This window comes from Trichechus manatus, unplaced genomic scaffold (genome assembly GCF_000243295.1).
Source record: "Trichechus manatus latirostris isolate Lorelei unplaced genomic scaffold, TriManLat1.0 scaffold00067, whole genome shotgun sequence".
NCBI lineage: Eukaryota > Metazoa > Chordata > Mammalia > Sirenia > Trichechidae > Trichechus > Trichechus manatus.
Genome location: NW_004444003.1, coordinates 11,546,027 through 11,559,011, shown reverse-complemented (window position 1 = coordinate 11,559,011; position 12,985 = coordinate 11,546,027). Strand labels below are relative to the sequence as shown.

General features: G+C 41.5%; 1 protein-coding gene across 1 annotated transcript in view; it reads right to left on the bottom strand.

Annotated features, from left to right (window-relative positions):
- The window catches only part of SFMBT2 (Scm like with four mbt domains 2), a 276,850-nt gene that overhangs the window by 37,326 nt on the left and 226,539 nt on the right, over nt 1-12,985 (bottom strand). The window contains exon 15 of the mRNA XM_023734391.1: nt 10,816-10,955. Within this exon, the coding sequence (XP_023590159.1) occupies nt 10,816-10,955 (140 nt within the window). The remainder of the gene's footprint in view (nt 1-10,815; nt 10,956-12,985) is intronic.

Genomic DNA, 12,985 nt, shown 5'->3' with positions numbered 1-12,985 from the left:
AAAAAAAAAGACCCAAACCCATTGCTGTTGAGTCAATTCCAACTCATAGCAACCCTATAGGACAGGGCAGAACTGCCCCACAGGGTTTCCAAGGAATGCCTGGTGGATTCGACCTGCAGACCTTTTGGTTAACAGCTGGAGCTCTTAACCACTATGCCACCAAGGTTTCTGCTGCATCTAATACACCCTCAAAATATCATCTAATGACACCAATCATGTTCATCTCTCCTTTCATGTCCTTTTTCTTTCTACAAGCCTTTATGATCTCATTTGGTTATCAGTTACAAAAATTTTAATAATAACAATAATAACCTGACATATTTAACCAAGATAAGAACTCTATTGCTTTGGTCAAAATTGACTTCTATCTTTATTTAGGTTCTTAATTTGATGCTGACCTCCTCGGTCTGGAGAGGAGGTGCTCCTGGCCACACCAGTCCCCTTCCAGACAATTCTCTGCTTCTCCTGGTAGGCAGGCCCTCCCCTCTCCTCTGACACGTTCGATTTCAATCTGTTAAGAAACCACTCTCTCAAAGGAGGTTATAATGTCAGGAGTTTTCCACCTCCCCCAGGAGGACCAACAGGAGAATCCCACTGTGCCCTGCACCTGAATTTACCTCAGTCATCAGAAACCCAACCATCCTAGAACATCCCTCCCACCCAGAATCTGATTCCCATATGGCTCTTCATTCTTCCCTAGTCTGACTCTCCTCCCTCCCAAACACTTCTATGATGCAGTCTCAACTTAGGGCTCATTATCAACAAAATACCCTGTATTCTGACCTCTTTTTGGAATACTCTACTTTGTGGCTTTCCTTCTCTCTCCTACATTACCAGTTTTCTTCCTCTCTACTGCATCATTTCCCTCAGCATATAAAGTTGCTGTAACATCTCTCACCTTAAAAAAACAAAAACAACCCTCCCTTCAACTCTCGTCTTTCTTCAGCTACCACCTCATTTCTTCATTATCTTATAGAAAGTTATCTACACACACTGCCTCTTCTTTCTCTCCAATTCTGGCTTGAACACAATAAAATGGGGCTTCCATGTCCACAACTCCTAGAAACTGGTCTTATCAAGGTCACCTATGAGGCCTGAACTGCCAACAATGCACAATTCTCAGTTCTATTCTTATTTTATTGTCAGCAACATGTGATACCATCGCTCGCTTCTCTCCAGACTGTTCTATAGCTGCCTCCAACTCCAGTCTCCTAGCTCTCCTACTTTGCTGGTCACGTTTTCTTAGTCTCTTCTGTTCAACTCTTCTGATACTCCCAACCTCAAATGATGACATGTTTCGGGGATCAGTTCTTGAAATTTTTCTCTTTGCTATCTATATTCTATAGTAGACAAGCAATCTCATTGTTACCAAATTTTTATGTCCATCCCATACCTTTTTCCCCAACTCTAGACTCATATCCATCTGTACTTTGATGTTTCATAGGCAAATTTAATCTGTCCAAAACAGACAGGTAAAATCTGTCCTACAGGCTTCCCTTTCTCAGTATCTTCTCTCTTCTAATTGCTAAGGCCAAACTTTGGGTGCCCTTGAATTCTCTATTACACTTACCACCCACATCTAATTTATCAGAAGTCGTCCCTGTCAGCTCTACCTTAAAAATGTGTCCAAACCTGTAATGTTACCACCTGGGTGCAAGCTACCACCTTTGCTACCATCACTATTTTGCCTGGGCTTTTGCAAAAATGCTTCCAAACTGTTCTCCCTGCTTCTCCCCTTATCTCCTTAAAGTCTCTCCTCTAAACAATGGCCAGTATGATCTTTTAAAAAAGTCCGATCAGGACATTCACCTGCTCAAAACCCTTCAGAGGTTTTTCTGTCTCCCTCAGAGCAAAAACCAAACTCCTTACCTTGGCTGGTGGCCCTATATGAACTGGCCCCGTATACCTCTCTGATCCCTCTCCAGATCCCAATTCTCCTTGCTCCCTCCGTTCCAGCCACGCCAGCCCCTGGCTCTCCTTGAACATACCAGTACAGCCTTGCCTCTCAGGGTCTCTGCTCTGCTGTTCTCTTTGTATTGTTCTTCCTTAGGATATCTTTATAGCCCACCCCTCCCCTCCCTTTATCAGATCATTACTGACACAGGCCTTGTTAGGGAGGCCTCCCTTGGATGTCCTCTACACAATAGCACCTTACCACCATTCTATGGCCTCTTTCTGAGCTTTATAGTACTTACCACCATCAGACATATTATTTATTTATTAGTTTACTGTCTGCCCCCATTAGAACATAAGCTCCAAGAAATCAGGGACTTCATATTTGTTTGTTGCCATATTCATAGTAGCTAGGAACTATATCTGGCCATCGTAGATGCTTAATAAATATTTTTTAATTTTGTTCAGTGAATTTCAATATGGGTCAATCTAGTTCTTCTGCAGGAGTCCCTGGGTGGCACAAATGGCTACGTGCTGGACTACTAACCAAAAGGTGGGCAGTTCAAACCCACTCACAGGCACCTTGGAAATAAGGCCTGGCAATCTCCTTCTTGAAAATCGTCTGGAGCAGTTTTACTCTATACGCTTGGGGTTGCTGTGAGTCAGAATCGACTCGACGGCAACTAACAACAAAATTCTTCTGTACATTTAAAAGTTAATGACTGATTCACTCCGAGAATTTATTTGATAACCTACGTGAACAGGAATCCCTGTGTGGTGCAAATGGTTAAGCACTTGACTACCACCTGAAAGGCTGGCGGTTTCAGACTCACCCAGAGGCACCCTAGGAGACAGGCCTGATGATCTGCTTCCAGAAGATCACAGCCTTGAAAATTCTGCGGAGCAGATCTACCCTGCACACGCAGGGCCGCCCACAAGTCGAAACTGCCTTGATGACAACTAACAATAATGTCTGAATGGAGGCCTAGAAGTTATCAACTGTTACTGGTTTTCATTGCTGTAAAATTCTTCGCTATGCTATGACGAGAAAGTTCAACAAAGGTACCTTGCTTCCTCGTGGGCAAATAATAAAGACTTAGCAACAAACAACAAAAAAAATTTGAACTTTTCCTTTGCCAGCCTTCCAAGACATTATCTAGCATCCTGCTATTTCCTGTATCACAGACTAAGTGTTTGTAATAATTTATGCCCACCCACCAGATTGGTACATAATTCTTAACGGATTAGCTAATGTTCAGCATAAGCTTAAAACAACAGCAACCAAAACACAGCAGAATATCTTCAAGAGGCATGTCCTTGTTTTTCTTTGGTTTTGATAACTGACTTAACTGGATGTCAGCTAGGTAAGATTCTCCTGCTGTCCAATATTATCTGAAAAAAGTGAGTTCTTGATACGTGACCATGTTTCTCACCGCCTCAACAACAGCTTGCCTCAATTGTACATGGCCACACTGAATCAAAGCTGTCCTCATTTGCAGTACATAATCATTTATAAACAGTTACGGCTGCTTTGGATTTCTTACTTTCTGAGTTCCCACATTAAGGCTTTCTACTTCTTAAATAAGGAGGCCTGGTGGTATACAACAGCTAAGCACTCAGCTGCTAACCAAAAAGGTTGGTGGTTTGAATCCACTTAGCAGGCTCTGCAGAAGAAAGACTGGGCGGTCTGCTTCTGTAAAGATTACAGCCATGAAAACCCTATGCGGCAGCTCTACTCTGACACGTGGGGTTGCTATGAGTCGGAATCCACTCGATAGCACCGAACAACAATAGCAGTTTACAACTAAAACTTGTTATGAGAGATGGCTAGAAACAAATGCTCAGAGATACACAATGAAGGAGAAATTCAAACAAGACATCACAGATCTCCCCAACGCTGGGAAATAAACGTAATCAAAACAAAGAGATTGACAGAAATATCTTAATGGATCAACCATGCAGCAGAATATAAACTACAAACAACAAGAGAAGTCAAATTCCAAACTGCCAAGTCCCACTTGAAACTTCCAAAACTGGGGGTGACTAGGAGCGGTGATCACTTTACCCTGGGGACGGGGATCACATCACTAATTGCAGAAGAGCATCGCTGACTGAGGGATGGGAACAGGAGGCCATTACATCCATAGAAGGAGAAATTCTGAGCTTCAGAGAGCAAATAAGGCCCCGGTTTTTTTGTAACACCTAGGATTTCTTTGGAACCTCCTGCTCAAACCTATTTCACGTGTCACTGAAGCAGAGCAGAGTGAGTGCGGGGCCCACAATCCTCAGTGACAGCATGTCTGCCCACACTCTTTCCATTTCAGAAAGATTCGGTGTTCAACATTTCAATCCTCGGCTGTGATGTTTGAAATTATAATTCACCTGACTGGCTTATATTTGTCACACTCCGTGGAATAATCTCAAAGTCAGAGATAATTACTAGATGCTTGTGTTAGACAGACTTCCTAAATTTCTATTAGCCAGTGAAACGGGTCCTGAGCTGTAAGAAGCGCATAAAGCACAGTGTCAAAAGTGAGACTGGAAATGAGCCAGAGGGGTTCACAGAAAGGGGACAGCTATATAAGCAGGTAGTTTTTCTATCCTCCTACTTACGGCAAAGCACCAAATGGCACCGGGTTTAAAAACATCACCACGAACTACTACTGACCCTGGATAACGCAGAACTAGGATATCATTCTAACATAACCAGGCACAGATTTCTGCCTGTCTATTTGCATGTGTGGGGGCTTGTTAGGAGGCTTTGGTGGCGTAGTGGTTAAGAGCTATGGCTGTTAACCAAAAGGTCGACAGTTAGAATCCACCAGGTGTTCCTTGGAAACCCTATAGGGCAGCTCTACTCTGTCCTATAGGGTCGCTATGAGTCGGAATCAACTCAACGGCAATGGGTCCAGGCTTATTAGAAAGGGTGTGACTTGAAGGGAAAGAGGATGAGCCTCCCTCCTCTCTCTTTAGGGAGACTGTCAGGACCATCTGGACTATAACTCAGTGAGGTAAGGACCACATCCCTTGCTTACAATGAGGCCCCCCCAGCTGCTAGCACAGTGCCTGACATATGGTTCTGGACTCATTAGTTACTTATCAACAGATTGAATGAATGAATGGGTTCTTTTTTCATGTACTTTGTGTTCCCAGTGCTAGGAGAGTATCAGGGATGTGACAGATGCTCAGTAAACAACTTGGTATCTGAAACATCTCAGAAAGGTTGAGGAGAGATGGACAAAACAGACACAGACAGTAGTGGCACCCTGCACTCCCTGCATCACTTCTTCACTTTCCAGGCCTGTGGAGTTATTAAGACCTTAAAAGCAGATAGAGGGGAATAAAGATCTTGTTCATGAAAAGGGAACACCCCAGTTTCCTCTGCGTTTCCTCAACACCCTGGCAGGAACATGCAACACACATTAGCTACCCAAAACCCTGACATCATCAGACCAATACTCATGGCTCTTAACCTTTTCTGTAGTCAATTTTTGCGAAATTAAATTAGTTACAACCCATTCTCCTAAATACCAATGAAGGCTTAAGTGGTCATGTCTAAATTTTACATCCCTTGACCAGGCTGTGATAAGGAGTACCAAAGTGACTCTTCTAGCTATACGTAAATGGACAGATAGATAGACAGACAGACAGATAGATGGATATGTGCATGTCTGCGTGAGTATTTGTATTTGGCTCATCAGGAACAAGATTTCTGCCTTGACATGATAGAAGTTCTATTTAGTCTTACTAATTTGACTTTTTTTTTTTTTGGTTGATTTCATCATATTCAGACTTGTCTCTTGTCACAAGCTTGAGCTCACAAGTCTAAAGCCAGACTCTCTGGCAGTCTCAACTAAATGGGGTAGTAAGTTACGTCAGAGGGAAAGAACAAGCTTACGGAAGCTTATCACTTCAGAACGTTTCCTGAGTGTCCAGGTTTCACGCTGCTTTTTCCTAAGCCTTCTTCTAGGCACCAGAAAGAAGATAAAGGGAGTAGAAAATCAAGTGCTGTATTTTTCCCTTTTCAAAGAAAGTGTACATCCTGTCAGTTTTCCCTCTATAAATGTTCACCTCTTTAAACTACTGAACCCATGCTGCCAAAAAGCGGCACGTAAACCATAGGTCATATCTACTGCAAAGCCAGTATAATTCTAGAACTACTACCAGCTTAATTCAGCTGAAAGTAATGTGCAAAATGTGAAAAAGGATTCCTAAAGATTCCCTGCTTGAAAGGAAATGTTTCTTTCTTTCTTTTTTCTTGCTAAAAACAGAGGTTACACACTGGCAAATATTTTAAACAAATTAACAGTTAAGAAAAACCATGGATGTTCCCCAAATCTCTGTAGGTCATCCTACAGCATACCACTTCTATAGCCTTTAGAGTCTCTGTAAACACATAGACTGTCTAATTCTTCTGAAATTGGTGTTTTCAGAGTCATTTGTGCCAGCAGGATTTGGGTCAGTCTTCCCCCAACACGGGTCTGCATCAGAAGCTAAAATATCCGTCCCAGGACACACTGACGTGAGCAAATTACGTTCTATGTTCCACTATGCTGTTTGCTCTTGTGTCCATGTAGGCTGACTCACTTGCTCTCTCTTACAGACAGACACAGGCATAAACCAGCCTTAGTACAACGTATATAAAGGTAAATACCTCCGGCCTGGCAATTTATGAGATTTCACATAAATCATTCAGCAAACATTTGCTGAATCTGCTGAACACCTTTGGGCAATGCACTAGGAACAGAATGACAAGCAAGACTCATCTATCGTATGATGCTAACAATCTCACAGGTGCAGGAGGCTTATGATACAAAAGCCTTGTGAGTTTACCAAGGGCCCACATAGATCTGTAGTTTCTATATCTTTTAGAGATCCTGGAATAGTCATACTGGGGAAAAAGCGGGGGTGGAAGTATCTAAGATAGAACAGGAGGGTGCTGGTTTGACAATGATCCTATTGGACCTGGCAGGTTTGAATTGTAAACACCATCACTAATTGTCTGTACTTAACAGGCCCCACCTTCCATGACACTTGGGCCCAGCACTCAAGGGGATGTTGACAGGTTGGTCCTACCTTCTCCATTCCCAGCCCTGTCCCATTCTGAGCTCCCTTATGCTATTTCCACCTCTGCTTGGCCCCAGGGATGACTGGGCCATCTGCTTAACTCTGGTTCAGGCCTCTTTGAGGTCGCTGTCTCTCTTTGCTGTACTCTCTGGAACGGAGGCCAGCCACAGCTCTCTCAGTCCCTCAAACCCCACTCAAGTCTAATGACCAGAACACTCACTAGTCCAGAAAGCGAGTTGTAGTTATTGCTGTTAGTTGCCATGGAGTCTATTCTGACTCATGGCGACCCCAGGTGTGCAGAGTAGAACAGCTCCATAGGGTTTTCAAGGCCGTGACCTTTCAGAAGCAGATCACCAGGCCTGTCTCCCAAGGTGTCTCTGGGTAGGTTTGAACTGTCAACCTTATGGCTACTTGCACCACCCAAGTAGACACACATATTAATGACCAGTTTTGTGAGAAACGTCTTCCTCTCAAGCACACTGTCCTATCAGAGTTCAGGACTCCACTGCTCACTCTGCATTTAACCTTTCCCAGTGGGTTCTGTAGCCACACCCACAGACATTATCTGTTTCTAGCAGATCAGACAGAGGGAAAACAACTATCGCTTTATATTTTCTAAAGAGATAAAATTTCCTGATTTCTAATACACTGATGGTCTGGAAAAGCAAACACGTCTTTGCCTCAATCACCTCATTCCCTTTAAGTAAAGTGCAATTTGAAACCATACAGAGGTTCTGGTGCTGAAGGAAAAGCATTAGCATAAATATTGGCTTGGCAGAACTTAAACATTTTTCTTGCACTCACAAAACTGAAGCGCCTGCTTTTTCTTTCCCTTCCTGCCTCATGCATTCTCTGAACATCAGCAAAAAACTAGTCTTGTCATCAGAAAACTGCTCTGGCCCGACTTTTAAACTTGGCTGCTGGTACCTAGTGGAGTATTTATCAGGGATAACTATTTTTTACCTAAAAAAAAATCATTTAGTGAAGTAAAATAGTCAGCCTCCTAAAGAGAGGCTAAACCTCTGGTCATCTTGTTAACAGAGGTGGCAGATAACTGCTTATCTCATTTTAACAACTGGAAAATGCAATGTGAGATAGTCTTGAAGGCAGCTTCAAAATCCCCATCAGCTCACAGTATCTTAGTTTTCTTGTTCCTTTCCTATCACTCCCAATAAAAACAGGCACAAACACAGGCGGACACCAGCACTAAAGCAAAAATCTATCCACAGGCTGAAGGCTACAGCAGACTAAAGAAAGCCAATCCTTGGTCTAGGCATCTTATTTTATATTGTGACAGAAATTCTTATGTGTAATCCTAGTTTGAGTTCTTCTTGGATCAAGTTTAATATCTGCAGGGATCTAAGGTCTGTGCCAATTTATACAGTTACAGTTGTCTTAGCTTTTAACCAAATCACTGAAGCCTTTCAGAGAGGTGTCCTTCCTCCCCCCACCCGGTCCCCATTACTTTTTAGCTACAAATTTCTCATCTATGGAATCTACTTCCCACTTAGACTGAGAAAGACCCATACTGTTAGGTTTCAGAACACAATGCCAAACTTTATTAAGGTTAGCTATTTAAATTGAAAGGAGTTCAAAACTGCTGCTCAATGAGAACATGTGTGAAGGGCCCAGTCCAACACCCAGGCCCACAGCAGACTGTCATTACACATTTGTGTACTTCCGTGTCCACCCTTTATGTTTAAAATGCTTCAAGCTTTCCTTTCCTGCTTGTCCTTCCTTCATCCCACAGCACCACTGATGCTCTTGTTTACAGGTCTTGTACATGCTTGTCCCTCTGACTGCAGCAGGCTGCCCACTTCACTTTTCCCATAGATAGATGGTGGGTGACTACAATGAAATCTCACAGCACCTGTGCCAACCCCATCACAGCACCTGTCATACTTGCTCCATTGTAATATCCTATTTACTTGTGTTTTCCCCCTTTGACTAGAAGCTAATGAATGGCAGGGACCACATTTTAAACATTATATATACTCAATGCTTAGTTCATATTTATGAAATTCTCTTCGATAAATAATCACAATAGCCCGATCAACTTCTTATAGTTTTTTCTTCTAAATGGTAGCCTCAATTTTCTCTCTAAAGCAGGTATTTTCTTCCTCTAATATATGTCTTTAACTTCTAATACCACTGATAGCCCGAGAGAGAAAGGTGTTCTGACTTTAATTATCTCACTCTCTTTAAGTAAAATGAAATTGAAAACCATATAGAAGTTTAGGTGTTCAGGGAAAAGCATTAACATGTCACTCTAATGGCTCCCCAGGATCCAGGGCAGGAAGTCCAACTTCCTTAAGATGTCAAAGAAGGACTTTCGCATCAGTCCTCCACCTAGTCCTACCTCACACCGAAGCATCAGGCAAGCCAGATATCTCTTTTTTATTTTTAAAATAATAATTAAAAAAAAAAAACTTTTATTTTTATATTTATCCCCAGACTAAGTACTTATGCTACAGCCATACATACTCACCTTCCTTTCCCAAATACACCATTCACTTCCACCTGTGTAACCTTGCTTGTGCTGTGCAGAGTTTAAATTCTACTCACTTTGCCTAACTCAGATCAAATGTCACTTCCTACATATTTGTCCCTCCCTCCTCTCTGACCTCTAATCTGCTTCCGTAAAGATTACAGTCTTGGAAATCCTATGGGGCAGCTCTACTCTGTCATAGAGGGTTGCTATGAGTTGGAATAGACTTGATGGCACCGGGTTTGTTTGTTTTTTTGCCTCTCTGATCCCAGAGCACTTTGCTCCTGTCTCTAGTGATGCATGTACCATACTATCCATCTAGCTTTGGATTATGTTGTCTCCCCAACAAGAACATGAAATCCAAATGGACAAAGGGCACATCATATTTATTTTTTGACCCAGTGCTTCCTACAGTGCCCGGCTCCTAGAAGTTGCCTAAGAAATATTTGTTCAGTGAATAAACGGACTGTTGTGTCCAAGAAATTAAAAAACATTCATCATGGTATAGTAGTAATAAAGAAGATATATTTGATGTCCTCTTTCTTAAGAGAAAGTAGTGATGTGTATGGAAAAAACAGAGACAGAGTTCCAAGAATGGTTCAGAAATTGTTCCAAAATTCCAATCTGTCTCCAAGCACTGTCTAAGGCTAAGCTATAAAAATGCAAGAGACAGAAAAACCTCCATTAACGTAATTAGGATTCACCTCTATCTGCAAGCCATCTCCTAACAGCAGGAAGAGAAATGGAAAATAATACCATTGCAAGGATGCAGACCATGACACAAACTCCATGAATGTGCATGAAAACCATCTAAACATTTATCAAGTACCTCCTACCTGCAGGGTGCTGTGCTGAGTACTATTGTGTGTATGTTGGGGTGGGGGGGTAAGAAAAAAAAGAAGATAGCACTCCCAAGCACTCAAAGAGCCTATGGCTGCTGAGCAGCACCTACTTTTAACAATACTCTATACCGCCTCATTAAGTCCTTTTTGCTCTTCCAGGCTTATTTCAAAGGTCACTTCTTTTGAGAAACCTTGCTTGACTCTTCAACCCTAACCCCTCATTCTATACACAATTAGTCACTCATCCTCTTCCCACAGCACTTTGCCCAAATCTAGTGTAACATTTTCCCCTGACTCGTTGGGAGGAATGTATGTCCCTCCCACAAGACAGCGAGTCTTTCAAGGGAAGGAACACCATTTCTCTACCTCTGATTTATCAGCATTGAGCCCACAGGATTGAGAAAAATGAGATGCTTGGTCAGTATTAATAGAATTTCTAGTACCTCCTTAATTTTGCCCACACATTAAATATCCTTTGATTGCACCCATAAAAATAAACCAACTGTGATTATGAAAGTGCTTTACCTCTTTAAGAACCAGCACACATTTGCCTGGTCCCACCGACTGAGGTAGCTCTGCAATTCTTCCTTTGTTTAGGTAAGGGCCTGAGAAACACCTGTGGTTGATGAAAAGCTGAGGACAGCAGTACTTCCCGTTGACAGTACCTGCAGGGGAAGAGCAACACAGTTAGGATCATAACTCCCAGACCTTAGAGAACCAACAAAAAACTCAGTTAATTAATTCACTTAGTTGGCAAAACTACCCAAAGGATCTGTCAGATATCTTGGCTGATAGGAAATCTGAAAATAAAAAAGAAATGACTCAAAAGGATGTTATAACTGGGATGCCCAGTGTACTCAGAACTCTCAAGTAGAAAGCCTCATTGCGGTTCCAAATTGTGGCAGAGCAATAGAGAAAAATGGACAAGCTGCTTCTTTGGAGAAAATGCGCATCATCTTTTAACATTAGGATGTTTTTATATCCATAATAATATCTTAGAGAAATTCTGATTATTTGTTTCACTATATAAATATATCTGTTTATTCTACAGTATTCAAGACATGCAAAAAGATACAAAGACTGAGACAATGACAACTCAGGCATCACTATGCAGCCCAAGAAAGAAAACAATGGCTACACAACTAAGCTCCCCATCTGCCTTCCCAGAGGTAACCAATACCCTGAGCCTCGTGTTTATCATTCCCATGCGCATCTATAAACTTTTACCACGTACATATGTGTGTATCCATAAGCAATATATAATATTATTTTGAATATTTTTTTAAATGTTCTATAAATGGTTCTTTTGCAAACTGCTTGTTTGTTTGCTCAATGTTATGTTTCTGAGATACATCCATGTTGGTAAATGCATAACTAAAATGTTCATTCACTTTTCATTTTTGTATATTATTCCATTATATGACTACACCACAATTCAGTTACCCATTCTCCTACTGATAAACATTTAGTTGCTTCCAAATTTTCACTATTGCAAACACTGCTTCAATGACTGTCATTATAAAGTCTACTTCTGTATATGGGCAAGAGTCCTGCAGGTAAATAACCTGGAGTGGAACTTCTCAGCCACAGGGTCTGTATATCCTTAGCTTTACTCGACATGGCCAAACTGTTCTCCACAGTGACTGTGCCAATGTATACTCCATCAGCAATGTGTGAGAGTTCCCGTGCCCCCATCCAGCCAACACTAGATACAAACACTGTCAGACTTCTTCATTATGCCGATCTGATGGATGTGAAATGTACCTTAGACTGGCTCAAATGGGCATTTTCCTGATTATTCTTTCAACTGAGAAAGTGAACAGGGCAAGTAGTTGGTCTTGCTGTGTCTCAAGATGCCATGAGGAAAAAGTGGAATAATTAAATGACAAGATCTCACTCTGAAGCTTCTTGATGTCTAAGAGCAATGAATGAGGTTTCACATTTGACTAAGGGACTCACCTTCTCCCTTTGCCCCAAGCTCAGCTATACTAAAAGTGGTATTTCTGTACACACACTGCTGTTAATTTGGAATGGTAATTTAACAGTCTAAGAATGCTTCTTCTCATAAGGATTTCAACTAAGAACCAACAGGAAAGAGGAAGAAACGTTATTTCTCTGGTATAGAAGAAAAGGAGCCAAATAACAATTACAGACCATGAAAGAGTACTGACAAGGTTCTTTTAAAACCATTCTAAAGTTTGAATTCTACACTAGAGGCATAAAAAATTAAGTCCACAGCTGCATTTACATAGACAGTTTTTGTTAGGATTACCCCGCCCAGACCTTCAGAAAAAAACATCTACTTTTTTCTGAAGATTAGTAAGTCTACTCATAAAATTGCTCTCTCTACTACAAAGATAACTTCGACTAATAGGAGTCTTCCAATGGTTTACAAGCTTTAATTCTGGAATTTCAAGCAGGTTTGATTTTGGCTAGACAACAGAACTGTTAATCAAAGGTATAAACATGTCTATTATCATATTTGATGGTCAAAGGGTAACTCACATTTTCAAAAGTTTTTGTAACATTCAAGCAGCCAAAAGACACATGAGGAAATGTTCATCATCACTAGCCATTAAAGCAATGCAGATTAAAACCACAATGAGATACCATTTTACCCCAGCATTACTGGCACAAATCAAAAATACTGGAAATAACAAATGTTGGAGGGGCTGCGGGGAGATCGGGACTCTTA